This window comes from Aspergillus pseudodeflectus (assembly GCF_044049435.1).
Source record: "Aspergillus pseudodeflectus strain CBS 756.74 chromosome Unknown BJX68scaffold_26, whole genome shotgun sequence".
Lineage (NCBI taxonomy): Eukaryota > Fungi > Ascomycota > Eurotiomycetes > Eurotiales > Aspergillaceae > Aspergillus > Aspergillus pseudodeflectus.
The window spans coordinates 318,268-334,183 of NW_027263802.1; the positions used below are offsets into that span (position 1 = coordinate 318,268).

Sequence of the window (15,916 nt, forward strand, 5' to 3'; positions counted from 1 at the left end):
AGATATCACGCTCATGCCCGACAAGTACACGAGCTTCACGTTGAGGCTCTTGGGTGAATTGAATATAATTCTGTGGTACACTGAGCTACGATAACTCGTGCCCGGTTGGTTGAGCCTAATCAACCTAAGCACGACGACCAAGATAGGTTGCGGTCCTAAGGCCTTGGAATTTTGGTCGGCTTCAACTCACTTTTGTTCTGTGCCTACAATACGATCTATGAACATCAATTTTGCCCAGCTTCGGCCGCCGTGGGACGGGATTCTTGTTGCGCCGTGATCTCACAATATATCAGACGCTCATAGGAGATGAGACAGACCCGCAGAGGAATATATATCGCGTGCGCTTCTAGGTCAAAGGAAAACCACCTTCAGAGTGAGCTTTCCTCGCTCGTAAGTCAGTATTTTTTGGTATTCTTGGGCTTATCTTCATCAATTCTGTTACGATTGTTGTCTGTGGATTTCCTGTTGGTATATTTTAGCCCTAACTCTCGCCGACGCCAATGTTACACTAGCCTCTACGCCGAGAGGACGTGGGTCATGTACATAGTACCGCCAGATCCCTCGAGGTGCGACATAAAAGTGGTACATAATGGCTAGTAGCTGCTAGTGTTTTGTATCTTACAGATCGACCTATCGGTGAACGCCGTGCTTCTCGTCACAACTGAGCGAAACCCTCTCCGAATATATCGCTTCGGGGAGTTCCTGCCCTGAGCACTTAGGTTGCTATGCAAGGATTCATCTCCTTCTCGCTTTCTATCATGGTCCATTTCTACGCGTCTGTTCTCTGTCTGCCTAGAAGATCAAAGTTCTGATCTTCAGCGCCGTCTCGTTCTCTACCGGCCGGGCACGTTTAGAAATCATCATTTCCATGCTTTTTACAATGAACTTGTACTGACATGTGCTGTCCTAGCTGCATATATTTCATTACTAGGCTTGTGTCAAAATATCAACTTACTACTAGCAGTCCGGTTATCCTCTACCGGCGTGACAACGAGTATAGCAGTGGCTGCTGTGGACAGGAGTTTCCAAGCCCAGACTACTTTTTAGTATCCCTGTGTGCATCCATCGTCAGGGCCACGACTGTGTTTCCTCCCACTTGCCCCAATCCCCGGCCTTAACAAATGTTCACCTTGTCCGACATACATGAGCTTCTCGACCTTCTCGAGCAGAACAACCGACCCCCGAAAGCTCTGTCTTGTTGGTGGATGTCTTGGGACTCGCACCTTTCGGTTAGCTTTCACCCCGGATTACACGGGCTCTGGGATCGCGGTGTTCCCGGGCATGGAGCTGTATATGAGTCTAAAGACTCGGAGCCATTTTTTCCAATAGAAGATCACAGGAACGCAGCCAGAAGGAACGGAGGCCATTGTTATTGAAAATTCGAGCCAGCTTCGAAGACCAAGGACAAGGCTGTAAAAGAACAAGCATCCTCCGAGGACAGAGAACAAAAGACCTCGAACAACTCGGAGAACTAGCGCCCACTAACTCGACAATCCTCTTTGTCCAAACAAAGAACCATCTGAACAATGCCCACCTCATTATCCCACCACAAAAGCTGCCTATAAATGCCCATCTATCCCACCCCCGTCGGTAAATACTCATCGCAAATCTCAGTCTCACAGTAGCAACACAACCCGAAACCAAAACCCAACACCCATATATGCAAATCAATCCAAAATGTCCACTTACGTCCTCACAGGAACATTCACGCCCGACAGAACCCTCACCGAGACCTCTGCCCGCGAGGTCTGCACCTACTTCGCCACCTTCCTCCGCAGTAAGCACTACAAGGCCTACGAGGTCTGGGCGGGCTACCGACCCAAAGACAGGGCGTGGCGGTTCCTCGTTGCCCTGCGCGGCCCCGTGCGCAAGATGCCCGACCTGACGGTACTCAACGAGGTCCAGGATCTCTTTGACGGGTACGTTGTCAAAGAAACGGGTCAGAGGCGGTGGGTCGAGGCGCTGGAGGATCCGTATTGCTGGGATGTGGAGGGGTGGGTTGATTGGGGGAGGGGAAAGACGGTGGACAAAGAGAAGGAGAAAGAGGATGGGAAAGGTGGGTCGGGGTCGATGGAGTCTTTGACCATGGTGTCGTGTGACGCAGTCTTGGGTGAGGTTTTTTGAAGCAAGGATTTTTGGTTTGGGAGGGGGTCCTTTGTTTGAAGCGGTGGATTTGGAATGGATGTTTCCAGCCAAGATTAGCGAGATTAGTTCGATGTGAAAGAGAGATACTCGTAGTCTGCTTATAGTATCATGGTCAAAGTCTATTTCATGTTTCTCGTTTTTACCCCTCACTTTTTTCTTTCAGACAAAAATTAGATGCTCTCAAGGCAAACTTAGTCTTACTTCGGATTCGACTCGTTTGAGGCTTTGGAAAACTGGATTCCTTTGTGCCCGGTGTTATTTTTGACGCTCTCTTTCACACGACGAAAGAGGCCAAGGGCATGCGGCCTTTCTGGAAGCCCGAGTTTTTGGGGCAAGGAACAGATGATAAGAGTGATCCTTTTTTTTCTTTAGACATGGCCGCAACCGGCTGTTGTCAACATGGGCGGAGCCTCGGGACAGGTATAAAGATGGCCTCTCCTCCAGCAGCACTGGCAACAAGACCAAGCTCCTCCTCAATCTCGTTTTCACCACTGTGTGGTTGAAAGAAAAACAAGAAAACGCATTCTCAATCTTATAACATCTTTCTTTTGGACTCTCTGCTACGATCTCTTTCTCCAATCAACCCACTGTGCGATCAGCGAAACAACATCTGCTGTCCAACTGTCCCGCTATAAGCTGCGCTCGACGGTCCAACCAGCCACGCTTCAACACGTCCTATTGGCAATATGGTTCGATGGATGAAAGGTGGAAGCACCGCCCACGACATATGGGAGGGGAATGTACTCGCAGCCGAGATGCCCAAAGTTCATGACGCACTGGCAGCCAAGCATGTTCTGGAGCAAGTCATTGTGGAAGCTGGCAGTAATACATACACCGTTGACGTGACTGTCGGGTATCATCCCGGAAAAGAACAGTGGATGCTCTTCGCGCGCCTGAGGTGGCCAGAGTCTATTGTAAGACGTCCGGACAACTGCGCGGATGGGATGCCGGGATCATTGATGCGCGAGGAGCATCGAACATTTCTTCCCTCCAGATACGGGAGTGCAGCCTTGGACATTCAGGATACTGTTCGACTATTCGACCCTGGTGACAACAAGGAGAGATACTATGCTACAATTGCAGAATTGGAGCCAACATCTGTGTCGCACGTCATGCTGTACCAGTGGATTCCTTTTCTGCTCAAAAAGGATGGCAAGGTAGTACGGCACGGCTACAACACCTACAAAGCAATGCTTCACCTTGACTTGGGAGGGTTGAGCAAGGTGATGGATCGACTAAAAAGCGAAGAAGACGAAGTTGACCAGGGCCAGGACTTGACCGAGTAGGAGCAGTGGACGGTGACGGCGACATTGGTTCTTTTTTTCTTTTTTAAAAAAAATACTGATTTATCACTCGTTTTTGTGTGTATATACGCTCTTGTATTCCGAAAGGCCCGGGGCAGCACAGATGGGTCCCTGTGGGTGAAAAGAGTTAGTTGATGTATTTGTCTTGATCGTAGTTCAATGCGAACAATGCCTACTGATAAACATGGGAGTTCAAATTCTGAGCCGAAATAGATATAGACGCTGGCTGCTTTCCAATATTAATGATCTTTTCCAGTCTAGAACTACGTGGTGGGATGGATGGTGACCGAGTCAAGTATGGCAGCATTTATCTATTTGGCGCGGGTTTTATCGCGACGTCTAGCACTTGTTACAGAGATTCAATCGGGCATTTTGTGGTGGACTGTGAACTGGAAGCATTATATCTTACCGTTCTCGTTTAAAACTTGCCTAGGTGGTTGTTGTCGAGGAGCATCTGGAGACTCCAGGTATATCCTTGCTCAGGGGAAATAGTTGTGCTTTTGAGGGGTAGATACACTTGCTCCACAGAGCACTAGGCTAGGTGGGCAAATTGAAACCAAGGATTGTATCACGAAAACATGGATGACTCCTCGGGTTCGGTGCTAAGACTTCTCTTCCTGAGCCTTGTACGAGGTAGTCGTCCACGACAGCCAACTTGACTATGATACCTCGCACGGTGAAAGCATTACAGGAGGCTATATCTTAGTAACTGACTCATACCCCACACAGTTGTCGTCAAGGACATGGAGCCCACTCTTCTGACACCAGATAGCTTCGCGATTGAGGAGGAGTCTACTCGCGTCATAGATACGCGGTAGTGTGGCTATTTCAAGGCATTCGAGTCGCTTTCAGGTTGGGCGGCCGACAAGCTGGTAGGAGGGTGGTACACCGCTGTTTGCGGTTGAAATCGCCATGTCTATTGTCCAGATGTCAGTGACGAGCCAGCCGCCAAGGAGATGAAAAGAACCAAGAATGGAGGCAAACTCACCGTCTTCAGCCCCCATCTTCTCTGCTCTGCCCAGCACTTCGCGTTGACATTTGACAGCTGCTGCCTGCGCAGTGTATACACCACTGCAGCCTCCGATCGCGTAATCTCCCCTCGAGCAACGATCCTGCTCTTGCTCCGTATCGCACAGCTCTGCCAGCACACGGAGTACGTTTGCCATTTCCATATTGACGAACCATCCAACAATGACCACCTCAGGGTGTCGGCTCATCTGCGAGTCGAAAGTATCTGGCTAGGAGCGATGGAGAGGTGGGAGGTTACTTGGTCGTTCCGGATGCTTGTGGAGTCGGGGCTGGGATCTGACAGTGATACTCTCGTCGCAGGGGGTCGGTGTCGGGGAAGTCGTAGACACGAAAGGAAGGTCCATTGTGTAGCCTGTAGTAGGGAGGGTATGCTATGTACAGCAGCAGACTTTCTTCTGAGGTAGGAATCGATGTCCTTGTCGCGGGAGGGGTGTTGATGGATCGTTCTGGGATCAAGTTGGGGCGAAGCCCCGTTTGGCGGACGCTGCTTGATTGCTCATCTGTTATTCTGGGGAACAACCGACATCCTAATCATGGCTGGGAATCAGAAATGTGAACACTAGTCGGCCAATTGGTCAGTGGAGGGACCGTGTACAAGGGCCTACCTGATCATTGACGGGTGCGTATCGCCAGCTCCAGGCATTGCGAAATGGGGATAGAGCAGGCAGAGCGAGCGGCCAAGGGCAGCGGGGCGGGTACTTGGGTGTCCTGAGGCCTGGTTACACGCACATTCGCTTCGACATTTTCAAGCATCAAGTGATTGGAGAGAACATCGAGCCAGCAAAGCTGGCCCGAAATCGTCAACACCTGCTGCCTCGGCGAAATACGTGCGGGTTATCTGTCTAATCCCTCGGCCGACATCTCCAACAGTCCTCAAAACAGTCTCCTTGCAAGCTCGTGTCACAACACCTTTCAGTTTACATCTTCTATCGTGAGAAGCTATGCAGGACACATTTGCGTTAGCCAGCGCGGCAGTCGCGGTCTCCCTCAACGAAACGAGAGTCCAACAAGCGCTTCAAGATGCGCAGTGGGTCGAAGGCGACGTTGCATCGGAAATTGAGGAAATGGAGGTGTACGTCCAGCTTCTGGAGGAAGCCGTCGACAGTCTTTTCGATCGTGCTGAGCCGATTCGACCCTCTATTCTCACAAGCTTTCGCCTTTGCCAAGAGAGGCTTGAAGTGATGGAGGGATTACGTTGCTCTGCTTCAGGAAGCCTCCAGGCTTCAAACTTTGCTGGCCACGCAGCGAACTTTAACAAGCGTGTGCAGATTCTTACGACAGCCATGGCGATGTGGGTCATGCTGGCTTTAACCCTACGAACCTTGCTTGCTGATTGTTTTGATAGCGCAGCTCCGCTTCAACACACCCAAGATCACCTCGACAAGCCTGCACCGGCAGATGGCAAACCCGATCAGGCCGAGCCAGAGTTGGTCGATTGTATGGTTCCGAAGACATTCCACTTTACCGCAGCCATCGAGCTCGAGCAGACCACTTTCAGGGCCCTGTTGGGCGCTGTTTGATACGGGATCGACATACAACTGGATAAGCAAGGGGCTGGTAGAAACGCTAGGCCGTGGGGACGAGATCAAAAAGCTTGAATTGTCCGAGAGACTCAGGAATACTAAGTACGTTTCATTCAATAAAAGTGAAGTGAAGCCTCTAGGCATGATAAAGCTTACTTGGTACGCGGAGAATTTCCCTCCGCCCCAAGTGCCCCAAACGACCGAGTTTTTGGTCGGCAAGGGTATCGCGGTGGACCTGGCAATCGGTTCAGAATTTATTCTTGACAGGGAGCTCCTTGTGTACAACTTCGAGTCCCATGGTGAGGGCATTAATGTGCTTCTGTGCAACAAGAAATCCAAGGGTGAGCTTCGCATATGATCCGCGTGTGATGATGATCATCGTCTAACAGTGTCTAGTACAAAAGCCGGAGCCGAAGCAGAAGGATAGTGACCGAGAGAAAAGAGAACAGATGATGGCAGCGGCGCTGGAAAAGATTAGGCAAGACACGCTGGAAGGCTTGCCTCCGCAGGCCAAGTCGACACCAACTCCACCTTCTTCCCAAGCCCCGAGTCTAAGTCTGGCCCGGACTCGCAGCAACGAGGAGATACTTCGGCATGATTGTGGAAACTGGGTAGCAGTCACGCCAGGTTCGTGGGTGAGTTTGGCGGAGAGGCGAGGACGTGTGCTTGTGTGTGTATCTTGGGGCAAGTGTTTGCCAGCAGAAAACAAGAACAACGCTTTATTTTCATTCATCTCAATTGCCGAGGATTGTAATACTTGATAGAGAGCTGCTGCTGCTACCGTCATCAGCTAGATAGATGACCAGCATTTCCCACATGACTCTTCCAACACTCACCCGGGATACCAAAACTTCCGCCGCCGTGCTACTCCCCTCAACTCGAGGTCGAAACAGTGAGATGCACGGCGTATCTCAATTTCGGCATCCAAGGGCGTCGTATCGTTATCCCACCGGCCTGGTAAGTGTCCCAAGCGGAAGTTGCGCAGGTGCGGTAGTTTCTTTGGAATGCCTTGAGATAGTCGCACCACCTCGTATCACACGAGGCTTAGAGTTTACGTTCCAGTTTTGGATACGGTTCAAATGTGGCAGGGGCCAGGAGCGTGTGCTGTACATCTTCAACGGCGACCTCAAAGAGGATTGGGCAGTCGTCAAGGTATAGTTTCTGCAGTGTATCGCTGTGCGATGTGATCCATTGGGGCTTGCTGTCATGGACGAATGTGTAGTCGCCGAGCGCAAGCGATTTTAGCCGTGGGAGGTGAACACCATTTAGGGGGCATTTAGGGTAGAAGTCAAAGAAGAAGGAGGAGTAAAGGGTTAAATGTTGACTGTTCGAGTGTTGCAGGTGTTGGTTCTCGCCATTTAGTTGCAAGCGTTGGGTAAAAGGTGTACGGGGCGTTGTGCTGTAAGAGTCGGTTAGTCGTGCTGTACAGAGTAGATGGATAATACAAGACTCGAAATACCTCAATGTCGGTCTCCCTATTCTTCTCAATATGCTGATTCGCAATTTTCAGCCGCAACAATCTGAATCCGCTGAGGACTTTCTCAAGATCCCGTTAAATATCAAGGTTCACCATGTCAATGTTCTGCAGATGTTGGATTGCGAGCTCGGTCGGTAGCTTGGGCAGAGACGCCAGAACAGCCATGGTCTTGCACATCACAGAAGACCGAAACTCGATGCTTTGCAAGACGTCAGGCTCCCATCTCTCTTCCCTGCCGTTGCAATCAGGGTGAAAACGTAGGACAACGCTTGGTAGGCGGGAGAAGTCGACCAAGCCTTTGACCAACTCCCAGAAGCGGCGGGAGCGATTGCCTTGGTCTTGATGCTGGCTTTGTCCACCTTCTCCATTCGAGTTTGCCATGTACTCATCATCGTCTTCATCCTATACTGGGTTAGTATCCCTTGGAAACAAAACACCGTGGCCAGGCAAAACCCGCATCACCCCTCGCAGCATCAATATAAACCTTGTTCACAAACCCCCAGATGACACTATCACGCAGAATATTCTGGAATTTCTGCCCATTCGCCTTCGTTGGGTTGAGTGTGATTGTCTGAAATGGCGAGCCGTCAAGTCTCAATTAACAACGCGCTAGGGAACCGGAGCTTCTTGCGCGAGTCCTGGTCCGCTTAGTTGAAAACGCGGTGGACGATCTCACGGGGAAGAGATAGGAGGTCGGCCATCCTGATGGTGCTTTTGAGATGGCCCAGTAGAGGGAGGTGAACTGTGCGGGTTTTGTTTCCGACAGAGGAGAGAATGCATTGCGCGCCTGGAGGCTGCAGTTCCTGGGCCTAAGCCTAGATCCTAATGTGTTCTTGGAAGGGGCTACACACCCATAGGCCTCCGGTTCCAGGTCCCCAAGCTGAAAGAAAGATTGAGGGGAGGCACAAGGGATATCGAGGAGTTTTGAATCTGGCGGTTTGTCGGTGGGACGCCATTGAAGCTAGGGAGCATAAACAATCTCAAGAGTCTGTATGTGACCACGATGTCGAAAAGAGCCTGGATGACAGCAAGGCTATGATTGAGAGGGTATCCCTTGGAATAACTATCTAGATACTGCTAGGAGAATGCTGAATCATGTGCATCAGCGGGCTAATGGGCTGAGTCTGTGGATTGTGAAAGGACTACTCCACGCGAAACAACCCCGGTTAGGGCTATTTTAGCTTGTCCCCTCGATTTACTGTCTTTGAATATACACAGAACTCTAAAGCTGCCTTATAGAGCAATGATGGAACCTGCCTTCCAAGTTAACACACTCGGAAACATACGAAGATGTAGTTTGGCTGGACATTGTGTAGTGTACTTGAGAACCTATGTATTCTGACCATTCCTCATAACGACGAGTGGTCTTTTTCACATATTCCTAACCTTTCAAATAGCCTCGCAGACCATTGAGCAAAGTCATGATAAGATAAGGGGACTTTGGAGCTAAAGGTATTCGCTTATTTCTTGTATTTTGAGTCGAGGTCTTAACCACTTGTTCCTGAGCCAAACCCCATATCAGTATGACTGAACCCCAAGAAGAGAGTGGATTACATCACTAGACCTCAATGAACTCTGGCAAATCATAAACAGCATCAGGCAAGACTATCCCCCGCGGCGCCGTCAAAATTCCAAACTGATACGTGAACCCGGACCCCGCTGCGCTCTGCCCGTAGAATCCCACAATCTCCTCGTCGTCACCGGGTGCAAGGGTGACAACGGCCTCGCTATCGGACTCCTCCGCTCCATGTTCACTGTCATCCTCATCGTCCTCGTCTTCGTCATCGTAATCCCTGTTACCATAGTTCAGGTGGCCCCATGCCTCCCCGTTCCCCAAAGTCATGCGAATTCCCGCTAGACTTCCCCACCCGTCATCCTTCTTGCAGATCACGACCTTGCGGATTGTTTCGCCCTCGGGGAGATTATGGCTTTCAGACGCGTGGCCGCCAAAGGAGTGTCCGCCTCCGGGCCCGCAGTTCCGGTGCGAGCCGTCGGCGTAGTAGACGACTGCGCCGTCCATGGTACATCCAACGCGGAGGTCGATCGAAGTCGCGCGGTGGAGGGTGCCGTCTTTGCCGCGGTTGTGGAGGAGCATGGCCCAGCGGATGTAGCCTTCGTCGTCATTGTCGTTGTTGTCGGCCTCGAAACTGTTCGAATGCACGGATTGTTTGTTCAGGATGATGTTGCTGCCCGGGATGGAGATGTAGGGCTTTTCTCTCAGGAGGCTCCAGGCGTTCTTGGTTACCCGTTCCTTGCCGTTCGTGCCTAGGACTGTGATCTTCAGTGCTTTGCTGCGGTCGAGGTTCTCGGTCGTGGTGTTGATGCTGAAGGCTGTGCAGGTGCCGGTGATATCACTGAAATACTCTCTGGGCTCGTCGGTGCCGGTCTGGACAGTAACCCGCGCAAGTCCTGCCTTGCACGACACCTTGATGATTTCATCGACACCCTCACCTGCATCGACGTCGACTTCTGCATCAACTGCAATAGTCACGCCAGCCTGCTTAAACTCCGCAGTCACAGGATACTCATCCCCGGGTAATGCAAAGTGAGGCAAGAGCTTGAACTTGAGCACGTCGCGTAAATCCCACTTTGCTTCATTCTTCATCCCGGAATTCCCCTCATCCTCGATAAAGTTCATCGCCCACGCCCGGCTATACCCCCTCGCCATGATCCCTGTCGTATGCCCGGCGCCAAACGCATGGCCGACCTCGTGTAGGAATGCGCCTTGTCCGACGAAGCAGGCGCCGCGCATCGTGTCGCATTCCCCGTTGTCGTTGCCGACGCTATCGCCCGTTGCGGTCTGATCGACCAGGCATGCGGGGACTTCCTCGAGGAACCGTGGCCATGAGTATGTCAGGTGGCTGCCGAAGATCCCCAGCGACACCCCGTCACTCTTGTGGCATCCTAGCGCCGCATGCCCGAGGATGAGCTTCTGCTCAGCGGAGTAATGCGCATCGAGGATTAACCCGGCGACGACAGGGCGGGCGCCCGACTGGAAGACGGGGATGCCAGAGGCAGCCAGGGCGGACTCAAAGTACTGGTGTAGAGCCTCCCGATTCCGGCCGCGCGGATTCTGCTGCGCTACCTGGGCATCGCGAATCTCCGCGACGGTCTTGTCGGACCGGATGATGTGCACTTTTGCAACGGCGCCCATTGACGCCGATGATCCGCGTTGTGCTTGACTATGAGTCGTGCGCAGAGTGGTGTTGCTCCCCCACTCCTCATCCAGCCGGAACGACCGTCGGCCCAGGCCCTTTTCACGAAAGTCCTCGGCTGTCAGAGCCTGCCACATGTACGCGGCCATGCGGAGCTTGGCGACAGCGGCGTTGACATCGCTGTGCGCCGTCGCGAACGCGCCGTACTTGGCGGGCGGGCAGTCGATGAGTAGCGGCGAGTCTTTTGCGACCATAATAGCCAGATGCAGCGGAGGGAGTTGCAACAGCGGAACGTAGTTGAGCGAAATTGTTACCGAGTCGTAGACGCCGGAGGCGTGGTGGAGGTTTAGGTTGATGGTGCTGATGCCAGGGGCGAGCATAGCAAGGGCCTTCCATTTACCGGCGTGCAGGGGCCAGTGCTGGACTGGCTGGGACTGGTTGAAGGCGTCGGTGACAGAGACCGAGACAAAGTTTGTTTCGTGGGCATAGTCGAAGATGGGGCATTCCCCGTGCAGCGCGATGGCGGTTTGATGGACAATCTCTCCGTCGATAACGTTGGCGACTGTGAATGGGCGAAATTCGATCGGGGTCGGTTTGACCCGGCGGGGGGCCGGGGGAGTGGACTCGGTGTCAATTGAGCGTTTTGTCATGATGGGTGATGGATAAAACTAGGGTTTCTGGACAAGAGGATGAGCAGCTGGCGCCTTTTAACCTGGACCATTCGCGTAGGCCCCAGTGGCTGCCTGCGCCCCGCTAGTCCAGGCACAGAGCCACTGCCTGGGATTCCAGGTGGACACCTCGCTGCCTGACCAATGCCCCCAGTTCCTGGCGTTGAGGATTCTCATTCTCATCTTCGATCTCCCTGTTTCCTTTCAGACGGTCCATGATCGCGTGGTGACCGACTGCGAGGACAAGGGCAAAGTCGGGCTGGGCATTGGCAGCTCGTATGCGGGGAAGGAGCGCCCGCCGCGTCGCGAGCCAAAACATGAACGCACTGCACTTCCCACGAGTAGTTTTGTCCATCCGAGTGCATTTATCTCTATCGCCGCGATGCCATTAATACACCTGCCCATCGAACTGCTCACCGAGATCGCCGAGTTGCTCGAGTACGAGGACGAGATCAATTCACTGGCGCGGACGTGCAGATTCCTGTACAATCTGTTTGGCCCCTTCCTCTACAAGCACAATGTCCGCCACGGCAACAGCAGCGCACTCGCCTGGGGGATCATCAATAAGAACATGGCCACCATTACCCGGAGCCTAGACGCAGGCGCTTCTCCGAACGGGTGCGACGGGCGCGACGGGCGAGAGCGAGCGCCGTGCCCCGCAGCTCTGGCGGCGATGCACGGGAACGAGGCGGCTTTTCGCCTTCTGCTGCGTCGCGGCATGGACTTGAGCTGGGACACGGAATGCGCGGAAATCAGACCTCGATATCCAGAGAGGCCGCACGGGCCGTTCCTGTATCCCCATCCGTCGGGCCAGTTGTTTTCAATGGCGGCGGCGAATGGTCATGCCCACATGCTGCCTTTGTTGATGGGACTCTACAAGAAGGAAAAAGGTGTGTCCTGGCCCATTGCGCACGGAAAGGATCTGTTGGGCAGCGCCGCGAAACAAGGGCACACGGGTGTCGTAGCGTTCTTGCTTGAGAATGGGGCCGATCCAACCGTCCGGCATGCGGTTGACGGCACACCGATTTGCTGTGCCGCACGTAACGGACACCTGGACATCGTAAGGATGCTCGCTAGCCGAGGCGTCCTGGGCTCTACGAAGCGAGAGCCGCGGGGTGAGCTCGACAGAGACGTCATGTGGCCCATACTATGGGCTGCGGAGAAGTCACACCCAAAAGTATTCGACTATCTTCTCGAAACCGTCGATTATCTCCGCCTGGTCCAAGTCCCCGATGACAAGGGCGCATTTCTCGCCGCGGCAGCCATGTCCAACAAGGTGGACCTTGTCCGTGATCTGCTGGACAACCGTCGCTACCATCCCAGCGGCACATGGACGGATCAGCGCAATTTCTCGACCGACGAATATCCAACCGCGCTGTGCTGGGCGGCTTCCAGGGGTCATGCCGACATTGTCTCCCTCTTGCTGGATCATGGGGCTGACCTCTACCCACCTCCTCTTATGTCCAACCGCCATGTGGCCTTGCCATTACCCGAAGCAGCCCGCAACGGGCACGAAAAAGTTGTCGACCTATTACTAGATGCAGGGGCCGATCCATCTGGCAAGCTGGGCGGGCGCCACCGGGGCATAGATCCTGTACTACCTCTAGCCACCCCCTTCGAGTCGATCTTTTCCAGGCTACTCCAGGCTGGCGCAGACCCGTTGCTCTGCAAGAAAGCAGGCAAATCGATAGCCGGTCCGGTGATTGCATCAGGGAGCACCAGTGAGATCCAGATGCTGCTAGACTACGGCCTAGACATAGTACAGGATATACAGGGAGAAGATAGCCTGCTTCTCTTCGCCGTACGTGGAGGTAAGCGCGTCTTCGAGTGGCTCCTCCAGCAGGGCCGCTGGGACGATCTCCTCTCGCCAAAGGGCAAGAGCGAAGGAGAGCTCGAGCAGGCCATCAACCACGCCGTGGCTTCAAATCAAACCGAGCTCCTTGACCTCCTCCGCAAACAGGGGTTCCGCATCCCCTTTCCCAATCCAAAACGCAATCTCTTCTTCACCGCGGCGGCGGGATCTTTGGGAACCCCCAATGCGAATCCAAAGGAAACGATCAAATGGCTCCTCGACCGCGGCGCCCCTCAGTCCGACCTCGACAAAGCCCTGTTCTCGATCCCGGACTACAAGTGCCACCACCGGCAGGGTAGCAGATTCGAATCCGCGTACTGTTGGCACCGGGACTGCAGCGCGCTGCCTGACCTGCTGCGGATCCTGCTTGACGGAGGTGCGAATCCGCTGTACTCGAGAGGATACGCTATAGTCCGGTTATGCCGGGATATACGTACACTGCGGATGATCCTCGAGGCAGTCGAGGCGCGTGGTGGGACTTGGCCCTATGAGGGGGTTTGCCTGCGTGAGGCAGAGCATCTTTTGATGGTCGAGCATCCGCACCATGACCGGAGAATCGACAAGATCCTGCGTCAGTATAGGTGGCGGCTGCAGTATGGGGTTTCTTGATCTTAACTTTGACATATGCTGGAGGTTTGCAGTGAATGAGGTGCGCGGAGTGGGATTACCAGAGGCGTGGGGCTTACCTTTTCGTCTCATACGTGGCTTTCCTCTAATGTTCTACCACCCTCGAATATTCCCCTTGTTCGTTTGATGTGCTGTTCTTGAGTGCGTATCCTAGTATAGGTACTACGCGGAAACTCCAGGTAGACAGTTGACCTTGCATGGCCAGTAGACCCAGCACACGTTCATAATCAGCATATACCCACTGGCTGACAGTAGGCCCTCAAAACTCGGACAACGAATAGAGATATTCTAGAGTACAAGTAACCCTCAACTGAAAGACGAAATGATCCGTGGACCGCCCTGACACTCCCCAGTCCAGCATAGCGCCACGCGCACGACCTCGGAGCTTCCATTGTCGCAGTATCCCACTCAACAAGCCATCTCATCAAGTCCGAATATTACGAAATATCTACATAATACCGCAACTTGGCCTCGCTCAAGTAACCAGCCTATGCCTTTCCACAAGAACACATCTCCACGTACAGAAATGGGCACAAGTTAACAGCGGTACAGGCGCGAGTAACCCAAGGTTGTCAATCTGTCTGTACGAGACGGGCAGACGGCGTGAATTGTATATGCAAATGCTTCGTTCGGCCAAGCCTGTAACGCCACGATCCAGAGCTTGATGGCGCATATGTGACGCGCCTATGCCGGGCAAGTGGCATCCCCCTTTTAACTTGGTTGCTGTCGATTTAAGTGAACACGGAGCAATCTTCGATTGTTCACTGGTCTCAACTGGTGCGAGCGTAATGCTCGGCCTGGATAGGAGCATCCCCAGTAATGAACACTCCCTTGTCGAGCGCTCGGAGTCATACTACTCTGGCCACACAACTCCAATATTTTTGCATGCCGTGGTCACACATCCAGGAACCTGCATACAGTGGTTGGTCAATAAATCGCTCATGTAGAGGCCGGCTCCATCAAACTCATGCAGTCCTACGGTGATGAAGCTGTACCACGGTGATATCTGCAGAATCTGCAGTTCCTGCGAACGGACCTCAACTTCCTGTTTTGGTCTAACTCTTCTCCCATTCTCCTGTATTTAACCCAGTCGCTCGCTCAAGTTATTCAATGAATCGCATCTTTCGATTCTTTTATTCCTCCTTGTAAGCTTCGTCGTCGTTCCCCTCCGATAGCGCTCATAGGTTCTGCATAACTTAAGGTTTTTATTTCCCAACGAGCAACCGCCAGAACGAAAGGCAACTAGGGCACTCCGTATAGTACAGCACGCCCTCGGACGAACTGTCCGCTGGCATCCGTGCTGCAAAACCCCTAACTCAAGTATCCAGGAAAGTTGAGTACCGAATCCCCGAGACCAACAGCAGAGATGCTCATTCCGGGGACCCTCTATTGTTACCATCCCAGATCTCTCGATGACCGCCTCGAAGGCGCGCTGATCCATCTGCTCGAGCATCCAAGCAGGGCGTGGGGGCTAGCGACGACGATGTCTCGGCACGTGGCTGAGCGCCACCACTGATCTGATGCCGATCGTCATTCGACATGAGAGTCGTGGTGGAACTTCAGGCGGCCTCTCTTCTTATCGAAGACGGCGCTTATGGAGTATATGCAGAAGGCTTATTCGCGATGACATGGAGCGCGATGCAGGATATGGATCTTGCTATGGAGTATATTCTCTACCCACCTAAACCTCGTTATCCGCCGGTCATCGACAGGATGATTGGCTCATTCGGACGGTCATCTGGCTCAGATCGCATCGTGTTCAATTGCATTGCTATACTCCTCAGGGCTGAGAATTGCGCAATGGGCGCGAACCTAGTGTCTTTCACAGTAAATAATCTCGCCGATGAGATATATATTTGTGTCAATTGGATGTTAAGCAGGAAGGGAGTGACAGGGGGGAGAAACTTTTCCACGACGCAAGGGAGACCCCTGTAGCCACATGTCCCAACCCAAATTCCTTGCCGCGGAGAACAGCATTTGGAGTGAGGCTTAGCCAGGCAACACTGTAATGCAGGCAGCTTAGCACATTCTGAGGACATGATGACGCGACCAGTCAGCAACCAGCAGCGTCGAAAAGAGCCAAAACAGGCCAGCCAATGATTTTCCTCAATTCCCGTTCTGTCCCCAGTTAGCGCC

The 15,916-nt window shown here is 53.0% G+C and overlaps 4 protein-coding genes across 4 annotated transcripts; 3 read left to right on the top strand and 1 right to left on the bottom strand.

The window, feature by feature from the left end:
* Window positions 1-1,677: 1,677 nt before the first annotated feature.
* On the top strand, window positions 1,678-2,124 carry BJX68DRAFT_267759 (uncharacterized protein; the record flags this gene model as incomplete). The annotated part of the gene is made up of 1 exon (XM_071045897.1): window positions 1,678-2,124. One exon carries the CDS (start codon window positions 1,678-1,680, stop codon window positions 2,122-2,124), a length of 447 nt encoding a protein of 148 aa, XP_070898227.1.
* A 3,295-nt stretch (window positions 2,125-5,419) lies between these two features.
* On the top strand, window positions 5,420-6,795 carry BJX68DRAFT_267762 (uncharacterized protein; the record flags this gene model as incomplete). The annotated part of the gene is made up of 4 exons (XM_071045898.1): window positions 5,420-5,915; window positions 5,977-6,342; window positions 6,398-6,636; window positions 6,766-6,795. The coding sequence occupies 4 exons, from the start codon at window positions 5,420-5,422 to the stop codon at window positions 6,793-6,795; spliced, it is 1,131 nt and encodes a 376-aa protein (XP_070898228.1).
* Window positions 6,796-8,647: 1,852 nt separating this feature from the next.
* On the bottom strand, window positions 8,648-11,297 carry BJX68DRAFT_238894 (putative peptidase family-domain-containing protein). Its single transcript, XM_071040428.1, has one exon. It carries the CDS (start codon window positions 11,281-11,283, stop codon window positions 9,037-9,039), a length of 2,247 nt encoding a protein of 748 aa, XP_070898229.1. The 5' UTR covers window positions 11,284-11,297; the 3' UTR covers window positions 8,648-9,036.
* Window positions 11,298-11,322: 25 nt separating this feature from the next.
* On the top strand, window positions 11,323-13,762 carry BJX68DRAFT_267764 (ankyrin repeat-containing domain protein; the record flags this gene model as incomplete). Its single annotated transcript, XM_071045899.1, has 2 exons — window positions 11,323-11,358; window positions 11,423-13,762. The coding sequence occupies 2 exons, from the start codon at window positions 11,323-11,325 to the stop codon at window positions 13,760-13,762; spliced, it is 2,376 nt and encodes a 791-aa protein (XP_070898230.1).
* Between the last annotated feature and the right edge of the window lie 2,154 nt (window positions 13,763-15,916).

What these genes read in the sequence shown, in the direction of transcription:
- BJX68DRAFT_238894 (XM_071040428.1), bottom strand. Translation starts at nt 11,283, where the DNA reads ATGACAAAACGCTCAATTGACACCGAGTCCACTCCCCCGGCCCCCCGC.